At 39.1% G+C, this 18105-nt stretch overlaps 2 protein-coding genes across 5 annotated transcripts in view; one reads left to right on the plus strand and one right to left on the minus strand.

Moving 5' to 3' along the window:
- LOC121295686 (rap1 GTPase-GDP dissociation stimulator 1) overlaps positions 1 to 18105 on the plus strand; it is a 74538-nt gene that overhangs the window by 53941 nt on the left and 2492 nt on the right. For all 3 annotated transcript variants that reach the window (XM_041220653.1, XM_041220661.1, XM_041220671.1), the window contains 8 exons: positions 3994 to 4122; positions 10812 to 10937; positions 13013 to 13156; positions 14509 to 14640; positions 15099 to 15233; positions 15344 to 15469; positions 16979 to 17118; positions 17782 to 17908. In XM_041220653.1, coding sequence (XP_041076587.1) covers positions 3994 to 4122; positions 10812 to 10937; positions 13013 to 13156; positions 14509 to 14640; positions 15099 to 15233; positions 15344 to 15469; positions 16979 to 17118; positions 17782 to 17908 — 1059 coding nt within the window. The remainder of the gene's footprint in view (positions 1 to 3993; positions 4123 to 10811; positions 10938 to 13012; positions 13157 to 14508; positions 14641 to 15098; positions 15234 to 15343; positions 15470 to 16978; positions 17119 to 17781; positions 17909 to 18105) is intronic.
- The window catches only part of LOC121295701 (tetraspanin-5-like), an 85844-nt gene that overhangs the window by 8731 nt on the left and 59008 nt on the right, over positions 1 to 18105 (minus strand). The window lies entirely within an intron of this gene.

An 18105-nucleotide genomic window follows, 5' to 3' on the forward strand; every position in this document is an offset into this window, starting at 1 on the left:
ACATTCAATTGATTAACTGCACATTCATTGTAAAATCAATTATTAAGATTATAACAAATTACCACCACCTTACGGTAATAGAGTATATTTATTTGTAGCCAAGAATAAGCTGCTGTGTTTTTTTTTTTTTTTTTTTTTACAAAGTACCCTCAATCAGCAGGATAAACATGGCCCTGTTATATTGAAGGGTGAAAGGCAAGTCCATTTTGATGTGGAATGGTTTTGGTAACCCACATGTCATGATGTCAAAGCAGAACTAAAGATTCTTTCAGTTTAGCTGACTTTCAGCAGTGAGTGGCTACATTTTTTTTTTTAGCAGTCTACTTTCTAGTATAAAAAAGATGAAGTTGGTTTATATGAAACAGGTCATGTATTTTAATGTTTGTAATGATATGTAAAACATTAAGCACACAATTTTATCTGTATGTATGCAATTATTCAACTAAAGAACCTTTATATGCTGTAAGTAGCTTACATACTGTAGCTGTGTGTGCGGTGGTTAACCAAACGCATGTGGCTTGTTTGTGCAGTACTCTATCAAAGCCTAGCCTCTGTGAAAGGCTCCATTTCATCTTGACATTGCAAGTCCTTAATGGCTTAGCAGGAGTCCTGGTCAGATGTGTGCAGACTTTTTTTTTTTTTTTTTTTTTTTTTTTTTTTTTAACTGCTGTCTTCCTGGTTTAACGTGTCTATGAAGCAAGCCATGTTCCTGTCAGCTAGGCTTTCTATACAGCTCCTATATAGAAAGACTGCTGGATTGCTCTTCCTCTGGGGAAGTGGCATTAACTGGATCTTTCTTTTTTTTCAGGACTTCAAAGGTTTTGATTTTAGCTCTTACATATACAGATGCTTCCTTTCAGTTCTTTCTCATTAAAATCTGCCGATTGTTTTCTACCCTAGATCGTTTAATGCTCAGTGAATGACTGCTGTGAACTAATTTCACACTTTTTAACTTAAATCTCTTTTATAAATGTTTGCCTTAGCCTTTTCTTACTATTAAGCACATTACAGTTACTGTAAATAATTAATACATTATACAATGGCACCAGTAGTTACACAGGTATCCAAAGTTCTTCAAAAATTGATATTTGAGTAGAGTTTTCTCTCTCTAGCTGTTGCCTTCTGCATTAAAGAGTAAGTAGTGGGTTCTGAAAAATATACACGTCCCTGCGTGTTGCTACATCTGTTTAAATAATGTACCTGAAATTTTTCTTCTCATTGTTAATATCCTGACAACTTTTTACAGTTATAACTTTACAGTCTGTTTCAAAGCTGTTTTCAAAATGTCAGCCCTAGTGCACTGATAGTGTAAGGATTATTTGCCCTCACTGTCAAACAGGTAACACAGCAGAAATACTCCATGATGTGGTACAGAACAGAAAAACTAGAGCACTTATGTTATTGGGTTTTTTTTGTGTTTTTTATTTAGTCCCTCCTCCTTCTCCAGTGATTTAGAGGACAGATCTCAAACCCCAGTTCATTAAAGCGGACATTTTGAAAAGAGCTTTGAAACAGACTGTAAAAAGTTGTCAAGATGTTAAGAATGAAAATAAAAATTACAGGTACGTTATTTAAATAGGTTAGAACACATAGGGACGTGTAACGCTACATTTTTCGGAACCTGGCTACTTATTTTTTAAGTTTCTCTTCCTTTTGTATTCAATTTTATTGCCCATTACTAGTACGCCTGCAACCTTCCTTATAAACAGCTTGATAGGTTATTCAGTTGTGAGTAATTAGCACAATATGTCCTTTTATACCTGTTTTAGGTGTGCAGTCAACTGTCAGAAACTAAATAGTTCCTCCATATGGGCTATGTGTTTTTTTAAGCATTAAAGTGAAGTACTTTTTTGTTGATCACACTTTATGAAGGCATTATTTTAAGTTATTAAGGGAATTGTATATGAACAATATAGTAATTGCCTGAATATTTTTGTTGCCACTGTATATATTTATATATGAGCAGTAGGAGATTATTGATACTCTAATGAAGTTCATGAAAGAAAGAAACTCTTTGTTTACCATTTCTGCCTCTTGTGCAGCCCATATCCTTGCAATATAATTTTCATGTAAGCATTTTGATATTATATGCACATGTTCTTAAGTCAACACTGGGATGCAGCTACACACCTTCCAAAGCAAAGTATGTGTAAGAGCCTGTAGTAACAAAGGAAAAGGTCTTCCCCTTTCTAAAGCTCCCTGTTACATCCATACAGAGCATGTTTAGATGACTAACAGAACACTAGGAAAAACGTGGTTGCATGCTTGGGTATGCAGCTGACACTCTTACCTGATATTGCATGGATATGTACAGAACATGAGAGGAATGGTTAGTATCAAGTTTGTTGGCTTTTTGGTCAACATGTATGAAGTGTGTTTTGGGGACTAGCCCTTCACCATTATTAGCACTGTTTAGTACTATCAGTGATAGTGTGTCGTGAAAGCCATAGGTACTGATCTACTTTACAACTCCTTTATACTTTATGAAAGCTTCCACTGTGGCTGCCTTTGACATATCTGCTCAGCTGATTGATCAAGGGAAGTGTCTTCTCTACTGTCCATCTGCCACCTTTCACAAGCACTTAATTCATCGCCACTACCTGCAGTGGAAGCCGCAGGTCATTTTAAAGCTCTCTGTTATCGGAAATGATGCTTGTTTTGCATGCAGCCTGCTGATCTGGGTTTTGTTGAGTAAAGAAAAAAAAGCCACAAAAATCAGTAATCTGAATTAAAGTGTCTATTGAAACACAAATCCTTTATAGCCCTTGATTAGTCACCCAGTAAAACTGAGCGATTTTGAAATTGTGTTAATATTAGTAAAATAATACAGGAGGGACAGATGGCATTGACCCTGAACTGCATTGTTGAGGTACCAATGTACCACATCCAACGGCAACGATTGTAAAAGCCAGCATCTTTCAAAACAGGTTTTCTGCATTTGAAATTGGCCAAAATGGCTTTAAAATATTGTTCAGCCATTAACAGATGAATAAAACACTTAATGCATTGATTTACTGTCCAGGCATTCCTTGATCCTTGAAAATGTAATCCCAGTTCAGTTATGTCAGTCAGTCAGTCACCCAGCCAGCCATCCTGACCCTTCTTGATACTGTTAAAATGTAATCAGGGCGCCTACTGTATTCATGTGTCAGTCTTGTAAACCAGGGAAAGAAAACCGCGTTATCAGCTATTCAAATATCACTTCAGTTGTTGAGAATGTCGATTACCTGGTGCACTGCTCATAACAGATTTTATTACACTCTGAATACTGTATTTGTCAGCCTTTATGCAAACCATATCTATGAACCATAAAAGAAAATATACCCAGAGGTGGCTGTCCAAGGTTATATACTGGTTGTAATTACTGTATGCACAAGATCACATAATCAATATCTACAAGCATAGCTCATTTCACAGTGAATAAGGAATCTGCATTTCTTGGCATGTACACTGTCTTTAATCCAGTTAGTGAACAGTTTTTGATGATCTGGCTTCATTGAGCCTGTACTGTCAGGGCAGTTATATTCCCTAAGGATACAAATACCACCTTCTCAGTAAGTCAAGACCTGGACAACTGGCACAGGGTTATCAAAAGGCTACTATTTGCCTTGTTCTTTTTGATGTTCACTGGTGGCTTTCATTCTTGTGCAAAATTGGGTTGTCTGCAGCTGATGTTTGATTAGGGCACATTTAAAAACTGATTAAAACAGAACAAGTGACATCCTATAGTCCCTGCTCGTTTTTGGTTTCAAACATAACCACTGTTATCATCTTGTGTTTTCTTCCCAGCTGTAAACCAGGCTCTTTTTCTCTTTGTCTCCTTCTAAGCATGATGCTGTGCTGCTTAAATTGGTCATCAATCTCAGTTTCAGCTTCATAGACTATCAAATCATTTACTGAGAGTTCTTTACAAGGAACACCCTTTACTTCCCTCCAGATAGTAAATCATATTTTAATCATTGCCCTCTTTTTTTTAATTTTTTTAAATTTCAGATTCGTTGCAGGCACAGCTGATCAACATGGGTGTGATTCCTACCCTTGTGAAGCTGCTTGGGGTCCATTTCCAGAACACGCCGCTAACAGAGATGTGTTTGATTGCGTTTGGAAACCTGGCAGAACTCGGTAAGCCATTAAGGAATCAAGACTCAGGAAGATCAAATTTAACAAAGGCTTTTGGGGCTATCCATGTAGGTTGTCTGTAGAAAAGGCATAGGGGGTAGGATAAAAGCTCCACAGTATAACTTTGTGGCATCTCAGCTGTGTATCCTTGTGGCAATGTTGCCCGCCCTTGTGTGTATTTCAGTGTAATATATTTTGTGTTGTGTGTTAATGTTGGTGTACAGTCATAGGTACACAGGATATAAATGGGTCTGTGGAACACAAGTTTTTTAAAATGTATATTTGTATTTAGGCACGAGGATTGCACAGCACTTCACGTGCAGGTAAAATGTAATAATATGCGAGCACGGGGAATGGCACTTTATTAATTCACGTGCAGTTGTACTGCGATTCCAGTTGAATGATTGATTAGCAATCGAGTCTTGGTACAGCTGCATAAAAGCAGCACGTTTTCACTCACTCTGGGTTTTTTGTGTGTTCGGAGAGTGGAGAACGGGATTGGAGACGGAGGTTATAATAATAATACAAATAATAATAGTTAAATAAAAGCGCACTGTGTTTAGTCTGTTTAGTCCATTTTGTTGGTCTCTTTATTTTGGCGAAGGTGCTGTGTCTTGTTTGTCTTGCAACCTTTTATTTTCTGCTTGTTTAATTATTAAATGCTGAGCAGTACCAACCGCTCAGCTTCACCAAACTCCACCACTCTGTCGTTTATTTCGTTGTTCCTGGTTTCTGGTCTGACGTCACTTACTGCAGCTGTCTTTGTAACAATCCTAGATAAAAAAAAAAAAATTATATATATATATATATATATATATATATATCCAATTTTTTTTTATTTAAATATATATATATATATCTCCTGACATAATCTAACTACAATATCATTAAGCATCCCCACTTTAGCAACTGAATTGTTTTAACATGTGGCCATACCAATGAAACAGACCATACACTTTGACATAGGGTCTTTATAGTTGTACACAGCTCTATTATATGATTCCACCTGTAAAGTTACATTAAAGGCGCACAGTGAACATTTATCAATTTTAGTGTGTAACAGAGTGATGCTCTGAGCTTTCCCCCACCGTCAATCACATTCTCTCAGGAACACACAGGTCTTTAAAACGCAGGAAAGTCACTTGGTAGTGTTCACAGGTGTAAATATGTATTTTGCACTGGATACTTCACTCAGACTACAAGTGACAACTGATGCTCACAGACTTAACATGTTGCACATACAGTGACCGACACTCCCACAGACAAGCTCACAAATGATCACAATCCCCTCCTAGGAAAGACACTGCATTAAATAATCCACAGGATTAATTATTCAATAAAAACTTTCACCTGGAATGATTTTATACAAAAATGAATTATTATTTAACATTCATTCCATTTACAAAAAACATTGATATATTTTACATTCTTATGATAGCAAAGACATGGACCTCCAGGCTTGTGTCGCAGCTGGAGCAAGGCAACAACGGTCAGGGATTTGAAGATTCATCAAGGGAGAATGAAATGCTTGAGGGAGAAGGGACAAGGGCCTCACTTTGATCAGTACTTCTTACGAAGTCAGTCAAGTCAGTCGAATGAAATCCAGCGACAGGAAGCAAACCACAGTTCATGGATACAACTAGTGATGAACCTGTTGATCCTTGCGAACCCGGTCAGACCAACCAGTGTAAGAATGAAAAGAACCTCAGTGGGCACAAGCCTGGAGTTAAATGGCCAAGAGCTTGTGAGAAAACTGCATGGGACACAGTAAACACGGATCTCTGTTTTACTTTGGAAAGGTTAAGTGGAACAGTTGAAAAGAAGCTCGATAAATTTGGGGACATCATCTATGCATATGTAAGCAAGAGGTTTGGAGTTGAAAAAAGGAAGGAAAAAGTACAAACTATTCCTGGAAAGTCTAGACGGCAGCAGGAAATTGAATGCTTAGAGAAAGGAGGCAGCTGAGGAAGCAATGGAGAAGAGCAGAACAAAGGAGGGACTCAATCTGTTACAAAGGGTCATAAAAGATAAGCTTGCAACATTGCGCAGAGCTGAGCGCCTACGGAAATGCTACAAAAAGAAGCATGCGAGAACTAACTTTTATAAATATCCATTCAAATTTGTAAAGAAGATATTCACCAGTGAGAAAAATGGCAAACTAAAAGCATCTAAGTTTTGATCTGGAGAGATATTTGGAGGAAACATATACAGATTAAAAAAGGCAAGAGCCTATGTCAGTTCCTTCAAACATCCCACCTGTGGACTGTGGAAAAGTGGAAAAAAGTAGAGCAAGCTGTGAAAAAAGCAAGGGCGTCACCATCTCTAGGGCCTAATGGAGTTCCGTACAGAGCGTACAAGAGTGCTGCAGGAGTTCAACGAATCCTGTGGAAATTGATGAAAGTGGCATGGGAAAAACAGGTTGTACTAAGAGCATGGCGCCGAGCAGGTGGAGTCTTTATACCAAAAGAAAAAGATTCTACAAGCATCAGTAAATTTCACCCATTTCCCTAATAAATGTAGAAGGCAAGATTTTCTTCAGCATTATTCGTCAGAGATTGTCAACCTACCTATTAAAATACTGCTTCATTGACACTTCAGTACAAAAAGTGGGCATTCCAGGTTTCCCAGGATGCTTAAAACACATCAGCGTAATCTGGCAACAAATTCAATCAGGAAAAAGGAGAGGAAGGAGCTCCATGTGACATTCCTGGATTTGGCTAAAGCATATGGTTCAGTGCCACATGAACTTCTTTCAGCATACCCATGACAATTTAGTTTTTCAACTTCAGAATTCAACACTACATGGCAATGCCTAGAAGTTGGAATAATGGCAGGATGTACAATTTCTCTACTGGCTTTTAACATGGCAATGGCAGTAATTATTAGGGCATCAAAATGGGTAGTGGGAGGAGAGCGCTTGGCTTCTGGAATGCGACTACCACCAATTTGAGCATACATGGGTGACATGACAACCATGATTACAACAGTAGCCTGCACTGATTGGTTATTGGGAAAATTAACCAATAACATTGAATTGGCACGAATGCAACTTCAAGCTCACTAAACCAAGGAGCATCTCTATAATTAAAGGTAAAGTAGTAGATAAAAGGTTCTACATTAATGGTGACGCAATACCAACAATGTCCGAGAAGCCAGTGAAAAGTCTTGGGAGGCAGCACCTGTGTTGAGAACTGGAAGAAAATGGATGGCAAAGAAAGCTGTGGAAGATGCTAAGGCTGCCCTTCAAATCTCTGATATTGTGGGGCAAGTTCAGAATGGAAGAGGGGGTCTTGGTCTCAGTTCAGCTCATGGCACAAGGCAACCCCGGCTCAACGGAGGAAGCTGGTAGGTGCAAAAGCAGGAGGAGAAGATCAGGTATGTAAAGGCTGTTTCCAAGGCCAAGCAGGGAGAATGGATGAGATGGGAAAGTGTGGAACAACGCAAGATCGGCTTGATGACCTATGGACAATGGAACAGAGCAGGATCAGTTTTCTCATCAGATCAACATATGATGTTCTCCCATCAACACAGAAGCTAAACCTCTGGGTGGGTTAGGATCCCTCATGTCCTTTGTGTTCATCACCTGCAACATTAAGGCACATTTTGAAAGGATGTAAGGTCGTTCTTTGCCAAGGACAGTTTACTTGGCTCCATGACCAGGTGCTGCGATGTTTAGCATTAGCATTGGAAGACAAGCATAACCTGACCAATACATTGTCACCAGTTCCATCAAAGTATTACACACAAAAGACAATATTCCTCCTTCTAGGAGAGCAACCACCAAGAAAAGGTGTTAAAACCTAGCCTTGCCCAGGACAACTGGAAGCTGCTGGCAGTTGGTCAACGGCTTATTTTTCCACCTCAGATTGCCACCACTAACCTTTGACCAGACATTGTCTTGTGGTCTTGATCAGCACGTCTTTTTCATCTGGTAGAGTTAACAGTACCTTGGGAGGACGCTGTGGATGAGGCGTATGAGAGGAAGAAACTTCGGATGCTCAACTAGCTGCTGAAACAGAACAGGAGAGTCCGGGTTTACCCAGTGGAGGGGGGTTGTCGAGGATTTGTGGCACACTCTACAACCCAATTTCTCAGAGATGTCAGGTTCAGTGGCCAAGACTTGCATCGCACAGTGAAGAACTTATCTGAAGCAGCAGAAAGGAACAGCAACTGGCTGTGGTTGAGACGGAAAGATTGTGGCTGGGGATCTCGAGCACAATAGAAAGAAAGCAACTGAGTGTGGGACGGAGGTGGTGGGGGTGATGCTGGGACACCAGAATCAATGCTGAACCCTCTTGTTGTGTCATGGGCTAGTCGTTGAAATAAGAACAGAAGGTGCCCACTTGAAGACCCCAGAGATGTACCCTACTTGGCTTCATCCAGGCGGTTGTCGTGCTGATGCGCTGGGGAGGCAAAATAAGCTGATCCCTGGAGCCAGTATTACACTTCAGCCATCAACACCAGGCAGAAGGATATCTACATCATCAGATGGAAAGAAACACAAATGGATGGAGATGCAGATGGATCACATTAGCTTACTGTAAAGCTACGTCTTAGTTGGTGCTTATCTTGGCGAGAGCAGAGTTCAAATCAGCATGAAGTTTTAACATCTACTCTCATGTGTTGGAAATCTACAATACATATGTTTCTTCTCAGTTATACGTATTTGTTTAACCTGCATGAATACTGTCTTTGTTTACTGTGACGAAGTGCCCGCCCCTGTGTGTATTTTCTGTTATATGTTGCGTGTGGTGTGTTAAATGTTGGTGTATAGTCATTGGTACACGGGACATATAAACGGGTCTATGTAACACAAGTGTTTAAAATGTATATTTGTATTTAGGCATGAGGATTGCACAGCACTTCACGTGCAAGTAAAATGTAATATGTGAGCATGGGGAATTGCACTTTATTAATTCACATGCAGTTGTACTGCGACTCCAGTTGAATGATTGATTAGCAGTTGAGTCTCGGTACAGCTTCATAAAAGCAGCATGTTTTCACTCACTCGGGGTTGTGTGTTCGGTGAGTGGAGAATGGGATTGGAGACTGAGTTAATAATAAGTGTAATAGTAATAATAATAATCGTTAAATAGAAGCTCACCGTGTTTTGTCTGTATAGTCTGTTTTGTTTGTCTTTTTGTTTTGGCGAATGTGCCGTGTTCTGTGTGTTGTTTGTCTTTGCAACCTTTTATTTTCTGCTTGTATAAATTATTAAATTTCATGATACATAATAAAAGCATGGCTTTATTGCCAGTAGAACAAGATTAACAATAATACACAACATACATTTGAATAATACAGTGAGGGTCTCACCCTCACAAGGTGCCACATTGATTTGATCTCTGGCCATATTTATGATACAGACCACTCACTTTCACCCTGTGTCATTACAGCTGGTTCACTGCCCAAATCATGTACTTCTCTCAACAAAGTTCCAATACATATGTTTTTAAACCTCTGGACATACTAACGACACAGGTCCTTTTCACATTTTGCTTAATGTTCACAAAGTATTCGATCTGATATGACCTTCCCCTTAGATTATGCCCTCATGAATGCTTAATTTCTGCTTAATTCTAGTTAAATTAGAAACAAACAATACATGTCATGTTGATTTATGCATTAAAAAAAGGTGGAGAAGAGTCAGAGCCTGCAAGATAAAACATATAACTTATAAAGACAATCTTTTGGCTAGTGCTTTCATCAGCCTTTTAATCACAAGGTTTGATTGCCTTGTAGAAAATGTTTGATTCATTGTTCAGGAAACAGAGAGCTAGAATTAAGTTATGGGTTATTTGTACTTAATGTGGTTCCTGTTCCTATTGATATTGCTGTATTTCTAATTAGTTGCTTCAGCTGAACGAGCTTTGCAGTAAACAAGACATCAAATATCCGTTGGCCTGCCTGTATGAATCATTTTTAAATACAATTATCAAACACCATTGCCCTGGAGCAAGTACTATAAACTGTCTTTGTTTAGGTCATTTGAACTGTACTGAAACCAAAACTAGTTTGCTTGAGCTTACATTGTTGCTTTTTTTTATTCATTTATAGTGTTGGCATATCTCAAATAATTCAGTATTAACAGATGTGTGAATTCAAAACAGCAAATGGCAAAATAAATTTAAATGTATATTTAACATTTAGAAGACCAACATTTGAGAGAGAGAGAGAGAGAGAGAGAGAGAGAGAGAGAGAGAGAGAGAGAGAGAGATTACAAATACTCACAACCAGGGCTCATACAATACAGTAAAGTACAAATACCTTGTTTAGTATGTAGTGCTAAAAGTATTAAGTCGCGGGCATCATCCAGGAGTTTTGTAATGCTTTGGTAAACATCTACACTACTCGGGGAATATATTGTTTCCCTAAATATATCCAATAAGTCATCACAGACAGTCTGTTTAGCTGAAGCATATTTAGGTGTTTTACAGTCAAAAAACTAACGAAGATCAAACTTTAATCTGAAAAGTCACAGCCTTACTTACCAAAAGCCTCCTTAGGTTAACACAATTGTTATTGATACTTGCTTACGCATGGTTTACTAGTTGATTAAGGGTGTGCAGTCATTTGTAAAAGTGTGATGAATGTATTGATCACTATCTGGTGACATTAATTAGAAACACATTTCTGACGGCTCTTGTTCTGGTTTTATATCCTCTTCATTTTTTCACGTCATTATATTGCAGAATCCAGCAAAGAACAGTTTGCGTCCACAAATATTGCAGAGGAGCTGGTAAAACTCTTCAGAAAGCAGACAGAACATGAGAAGAAAGAGATGGTTTTTGAAGTCTTGGCTCCTTTGGCAGAAAACGGTGAGTGCTGCTGGGTTATTGCATTTGTAAGTGTTGCAATTGCATCTCCCCCACCACATCTCTAGTTACTTACATCGGCCTAGTCATTAATATACTGTACATCTCTGTCTTATTGGAAACCTGAATACATTATACATCCTCTGCACACACACCCAGGACCAATGTTTGTGGAGATGAATGTTAGGATCTGCTTGCAATATGAAATCTGTTTTTTTTTCTCCGAGAAGCTGCTAATTTGATTCATGTTAAATAAATGATGGGATGTGGTTATAGAGATTAATGTTACCATCTCTCCTGATGCTGATGTGGAAATTATTTTAGGTGTTTTAATGTAAACCTCATATATAGTCTCTCCCAAGCAGAGGAATGAACTAGGCATTAAATCAAAACAAGTGTGCCCTGCCAGGCAGAGAAGATGAAATAACAGCCTGGACATGTAAATGTTATAAATATGTTATAGCTGCTTTTACATACATTTCACCACTCCCAGCTTAGTAGAAAAAAAGGAAGTTGGTAATGTATGCGTTTCTTAGTGTAAATACTCTAAAGAAATGTAAATCTATTACAACTGCAGATTGATCTCTCCCCTGTCTCTTTGTTGTGCTTATGTCTTTCTTATGAAAATTGTGCTGTCGAAATGAAAAGTGTGGAGGTTATTATTATTCTGGTCACAGGCTGCTCTACTTGTACACTTAGTTTCCAAGACAACGTCCTACTTTAGCTACTACAGAGGGATGGGTTGCTCGCTCTCGTGGATCAGGATTATGAAGAGAGCATCAAGATTTCCTTTAAACAAATGCAGCCAATACTACTTGTATCAGCCTCAGACTAAATTCATAAATTATGAGCCGAAGCAATGAAGAATATGAATTCTTTATAATTAGGGCTTCTGATGTTCGGATTAAATCGATAAAAAACCCTTGATACAAAAAAATAATAATCCGTGTATAGTCAATAAAAAACGGGAAAACACTGGAGATGGTTACTCAATTCACGTTGACTTCACCCCTATTCCATTTAAAAAAAAAAAACACCTTTCCCACTGCATTTGGGCAAAGTCCCTCCTTTCTGACTTGTATCTGTCATTGATTTGTTCGGAATGTTTTAAACCCTCCCCAACTACTGAGTGGCAGCACATTCCTATTGGAGACTCCGCTTGTGAGATTTAAAAACGAGATAACAATTAGAAGGCTTGTTCGCAAGTTTTAAAACTATATTACAGTTGGATAAAACAGAATTGCAAATTCTGGCAAAATGTTAAAAAAATGCCTACACACACAAAAACCACAGAAGAATGTGCCTGTGATCTTAAGGATTTAATTGTGGAAGACGGCAAAGGAAAGAAGGTACAAGTGAAGTGTGCAAGTACTGTCGAGTTACTGTACATATTGTGACAGAAAAAAAACAGCCAAGCCTTTTGGAAAGTAACCGAAGAACAATAATTTCATACAGTATATAAAAAAAATAAATAAATAAATTTACACAAAACTCAAATAGCTAAAAATAAGCACCAAAAAATGAAAATAATAAAAACTGAAAAACAAACGCACTAGTTATAATATAATAACTACAACATAACCTGTGTTAACCAAAAAAAACGGATTTGTCTTTTAAAACATTCTTTAAAAAAAGTATTAGCTGTCTGGTACAAAGGTAAAGAGTAATGCCTTCAATGGAGAGTGAAATACTGTGGTGATGTGCAGACTACAATAGGGTGTAGCGTTGTTTATATAAAGCACAATACATCTGGGGACTGACAGTGAAGCAGCACATACATAATTTTGAGGCCACACCTTTCATGAATCTTATCGAATAAACTACCAAGCTTGTCCTGGAATCTGCAGTCCCTGTGAGCAGTGGAAAAACACTACAGCTTTCTCTCTCTCTCTCTCTCTCTTTTGCTCTCCCTCTCCTCCGTCCCTCATTAAACTATTAATCACCCAGTAGTGCTGAATTTGTAAATACTAAAATAAACTCAATACGTTTAAAAGTCAAACGTTTCGACTAGCAGCATTTCTCAATGTCTTCAACTCTCTCTCACTCTGTTCCTGGTAACCTGCTGTTCTGTCTCTCAGACATGATAAAGCTGCAGCTGGTGGACGCTGGCCTGGTTGAGTGTCTCCTGGATGTTGTTGGACATACTGTGGATGGGGACAAAGAGGAAGACATAGCTGAGTTGAAAACTGCCTCTGACCTCATGGTATTGCTGCTATTGGGGGGTAAGTGGAGCCCAGCCAAACACATCCTCGGCAGCATTAAATCCTCTTTGGTGTCACAAAATAACGCTTTTTAGTAGACGTCCTCTGAATTGGTCAAAAGCAGAGGGTGTCTAGTAACCTTCCAGATGTGGATTAGTTTTCATCAACGAGAGCCGGTAAATTCAAATTGCAATACAATGCTGTGGCCAGAGAAGGTTGATTTGGTAATTTTCACTGTACCTTCTTATCCAAAGGCTACAATAACCATTTCATCCTTTAGAGTAAATTCCATTAAGAGCAAGTGATAAGTACAATAAATGGATAGGAATGATTTCAAATAAGAGCATTTACAAAAAATATGAATACGGTTACCTTTAAGAGTAAAATCAAGCACAAGATACAGAAAGTATGATTATGACTGAGAGCAGCAGGGGTGCGGAGGGGGGTACAGCCAATCCTGCCGGTGGCACAGGAGCGGAGGGGATGAGAGGGGGTTTAGGGAGAAATAATAGTCTGGAGGTAGGAGATTCAGAAAGTCGAGACAGCGATAGGCAAGAACAAGAGTTTTTAATTGGACATGAGTGGCGATAGGGAGCCAGTGGAGGGAGTGGAGCAGCAGTTTAGCATGAGAGAAATGTGGAAGGGAAAAGACAAGGCGGGCAGCAGAGTTTGGATGAGCTGGAGCGGACAGATAGCGGAAGCAGGGAGGCCAGCCAAGAGGGAGTTGCAGTAGTCAAAGCGGGACAGTACCAGGGCCTGAACTAGAAGCTGTGTGGAGAGGTCGGTGAGGAAGGGGCGAATTCTGCGTATATTTCTTAGGAAAAAGCAACAGGAACGTGCGAGAGATGTGCTGAGAGTAGGAGAGGGAGGGGTCGAGGGTGACACTGAGGTTCTTTGTGGATGAGGAGGAAGAGCGGGTGTTGGAATCAAGAGGACGATAGATAGAGAGGTCAGTGGTGGGGGAGGAAAAGGGGGGGAGAAAAGGAGGTCTAATTTAGAGAGGTTGAGTTTAAGATGATGCGAGTGCATCCAGGAGGAGATGGCCGAGAGTCAATGAAACAATGGGAGGCGATGAAGACTGGTATTGCTTTGAGGAAATTCTATATCATTTCTAACATAACATTGACATGGTCAATTCGCACAGGAGTAAACAGACACATTGAAATTTTACCAAAGGACCCAATGTCCTGCTAAATAATCAGAGGACCAATTTTCGAAACTTAGTGGTGATTTTTAGTTCTGCGAGAATCTGGCTTTAACCTTCAGAGGTCAATTTTATAAGGGAAAATTGTAATGTCAGACCTGGTCTGACATAGAACCGCAAAGGGTTAAGAGTTATTTTGCCGATCAGGAAAGCCTTTGTTTGCTTGCAGACGAATCGATGCAGAAGCTGTTTGATGAAGGGAAAGGCAGTGTCTTTCATCAGGTGCTCTCCTGGGTGCCATCACACAACCACCAACTGCAGCTGGCTGGTGCCCTGGCCATCGCTAACTTTGCTCGTAACGGTAAGGCTTTCTGCTGCAGCGAATCTCCAACCTGTACTTCAGCCCATCCACAATCAGACAATCCCACCATGTGAGCGCTTTCCTTTAAGTGATACCCTCACAAGTAATGCCCTTAGAAAAGAGCACATTCATGCATGCTTGATTTGAGAGAATTGTGAGCTGCTTTTAAGGCCATTGCATGCCGGATATGTGTATTTATTTAAACTTTACATTCACTGCGTATTAATTCAACAACAATGTCCCTTTGAACCTTGCACACCAAGCCCTCACTTATCATACAAGAGAGATGGGCAATATTAAGTTAACAATGATAGCAATGATAGTGCACAATTGCCTTAAGGCTAATATTTTGAGAGGGCCAGGAAAAATGTAATGCTTCCCCCTCTTCCTGACAGTTCCTTTTAACACTATTCATAAAATAACAAGTTCACACACCAGTTGTTGTTTGTTATATTTAGACGGGAATTGCATCCACATGGTGGACACCGGGATTGTTCAGAAGCTGCTGGATCTGCTGGACAGACACGTGGAAGATGGGAATGTCACAGTTCAGCACGCTGCCCTTAGTGCCCTGCGAAACCTGGCAATTCCAGGTGAGTGTTGCACACCATCTTTTTGTCTTGATTGACACTCAACCGTAGTGCTAAGATGCACCACCTCTTAATAACCTTTTTTTTTCTTTTAAAAAAATCTTTATTTTCAGTTGTGAACAAGGCAAAGATGCTGTCTGCGGGAGTATCAGAGGAAGTGTTAAAGTTTCTAAAATCAGAGATGCCTCCAGTACAGTTCAAGTTGCTGGGAACGTTACGAATGCTGATTGATGCACAAGGTACCTTTGTTCTAAGACAGGCCTGATTAGAGGTTTATGGATCATACACAACTTTCATCTTAGTGCTATTTAAAGTATATTTTGTGAAATAATTCAAAATAAATTAAAACTCGGTTTTGAGTGGAACGGTCCAACTCATCAGATTAATTCACTTGCTTTTTTCTTTCTCTAATTAGCTAAGAGATTGAATCCAGGACTACATTTCTATGTAGTTAACTTGCAATAGGGAGTAGCAAAGGGGTGTGTTACTGTCATGTGTCGTCAATACACATTATTTAACTTTTCATTGGGACAAGGATAAAAGTAAATGGAGCTGTGGATGTCTTTTCATTAAAGTGTCCTGGAACTGCGTACACAGCTCCTTCAGAACACTGACTTAAATGCTGTTACGTTAATCAGCGAAGATTTTAAAAATAAATCTTTTATAAATATAAATAAATTAGCCTGTTAATAATAATATAGTGCCAATTATACATAAACCTGATGCAAGCCGTTTTTAAAGTACCCAGTTAAAGAAAAGACGTAACGTTGCTAAACAGTTTAATGTATTCCTCATAGCCAGTGTTGGCAAGCAGACATGCGATTTCTGTAGAGTTCGGGCATAGACAGCATGTTTTTTTTGTGCAGTTTCAGCACTGATTTAATATATGCACTCTTTAATTGGAAACCAGGCTTGTTGACATTGGAAAAAAAAAAAAAAAAAAAAAAACAGCCGTCCGGCAGCTTTGAGTTATCTCGGCTCTGAAAGATACAGTAGGAGTAGAAAAGATATCTGTTTGGTTTAAGTGGCTAAATCACTAGAAGAGCTCCATTACTCGACAGCTGCTTGAACAGAAACCCAGATGGGCCAGCCAACACCACACTCCTAACGTATACACCAGCTGAATTGCCACATATCTCCAATAACCTTTCACCATTACAATCCAAAAGCAACACTAAATTACATATTAGAGCATATTTTCTGTGCAACTGATCATTTTTACAGATGCATTTTCTCAAAGTACAGCTCTTCCTATCATCTCCTGTATATCCGTATTCTGACACCCAGAGTCCAGTTTTCATTCAACTAGTATGGAGTGGGGAAGAGTCATTTTTTGTTTGGATTTAATTTTAGATCAAGTGATGGAAAAGCCTGTTTATCCAGACAAGGGAGTACTGCCTAATGTAAGTTTCCCATTGTCAAGTCTGATGGCTGTATGGGTTTCAAGAGTATAAACTAAATTTGTATACTACAGTGAATTAGTCCATGTACAGAATATTGTGGATCCAAGCTGCTGCCAGTATGCTATTGGGCTAGAGATCAGTTAGTACAACATGACTGGAAAAGTGTTGTCAGATAAAACTACGCTACATCACTCATCCCTTTCCACATGCATTTGGTTTTCGATATGCTCGGTGTAATGTTGAAAGTCTTTCATAGAAACTCTATGTATGTTGTGTATGTTTTGACAGACACTGTATGCCATGTCTGAGAAACCGTTCATATTTATCCTCTTTTTCTTTTACTAGCCGAAGCTGCAGAACAGCTGGGGAAAAATGTGAAGTTGGTGGAACGCCTGGTGGAATGGTGTGAAGCTAAAGACCACGCAGGCGTGATGGGTGAATCAAACCGACTGCTCTCTGCACTTATAAGGCACAGCAAATCAAAGGTCAGTTGTATAGCACAACTGTCAAGGCAGCATCTGTAAGGAAAATAGTGGATACATCTAGACAGAGTATGTTTAATGAGAGGTTGTTTTATCTTAGATACTACTTGATTTCTGAACTTGCTGCAGACTCCCAAATTCAAGTGAAATTACTGCAGATGGTTCCACCACAGATTCAGTAGAACTACAATAAAAACAGAGAATGTTAAATGTTATCACAAAGGTGTTGAAATCAGTGCCCTTGCCTCTTGTCACCTGTAGCAACGTGCTGTAGCCCACAGCCTTTTAGTTTTTTCCTTGCTTTTAACTTTCATGGTGTCTGTGCAGATTTGTTTTCAAAACTTTGCAAAACTTGGACTATTCTTCCTGGTATATGTTTACTTCCTATGCCACACTCATTAACATGGTCTACTAGAGCGAGGCCTAGCAATGGATATTAGTCTTTATCACAGGAAGGTATATGGTAACACCACATTGTGTGATTTACACCCTGTGTTGAAGACTCCACTAAAGCTTTGATTCTAGATTGATTCGTAAGTCTGTGGGGTGTCCTGTCTTGTTTATGGTTTCTGCTTCTTAGGACATTTTACATTGTTTTTATTTAAATAAAGAAATAATCATGAAGACTTTGTTCTTGAGTTATCAAACAATTCTGACTTTTTTCAGGATGTCGTCCGGACGATTATCCAGTGTGGTGGTGTGAAACACTTGGCTACCATGGCAACGAGCGAGCACATGATCATGCAGAATGAAGCCCTGGTAGCTCTTGGACTGATAGCTGCTTTAGACTTGGGTAATTATAACTTTGGCAAGACAAAGATGAGTATAGTAATGACCCCACCTCAGGGTCACTTGTTGTATTTGGGACATGCATTGTGGAGGCTGTAGTTCCAAAGATACTTGCACTACAAAGCATATGTAAAATAAAATATGATGGGCCCAAATCCAATTTGGTCACTGATTTGCAATTACCAAATAATAATTTAAAAT

The sequence above is a fragment of the Polyodon spathula genome, chromosome 2, assembly GCF_017654505.1.
Source record: "Polyodon spathula isolate WHYD16114869_AA chromosome 2, ASM1765450v1, whole genome shotgun sequence".
Classification (NCBI taxonomy): Eukaryota; Metazoa; Chordata; class Actinopteri; order Acipenseriformes; family Polyodontidae; genus Polyodon; species Polyodon spathula.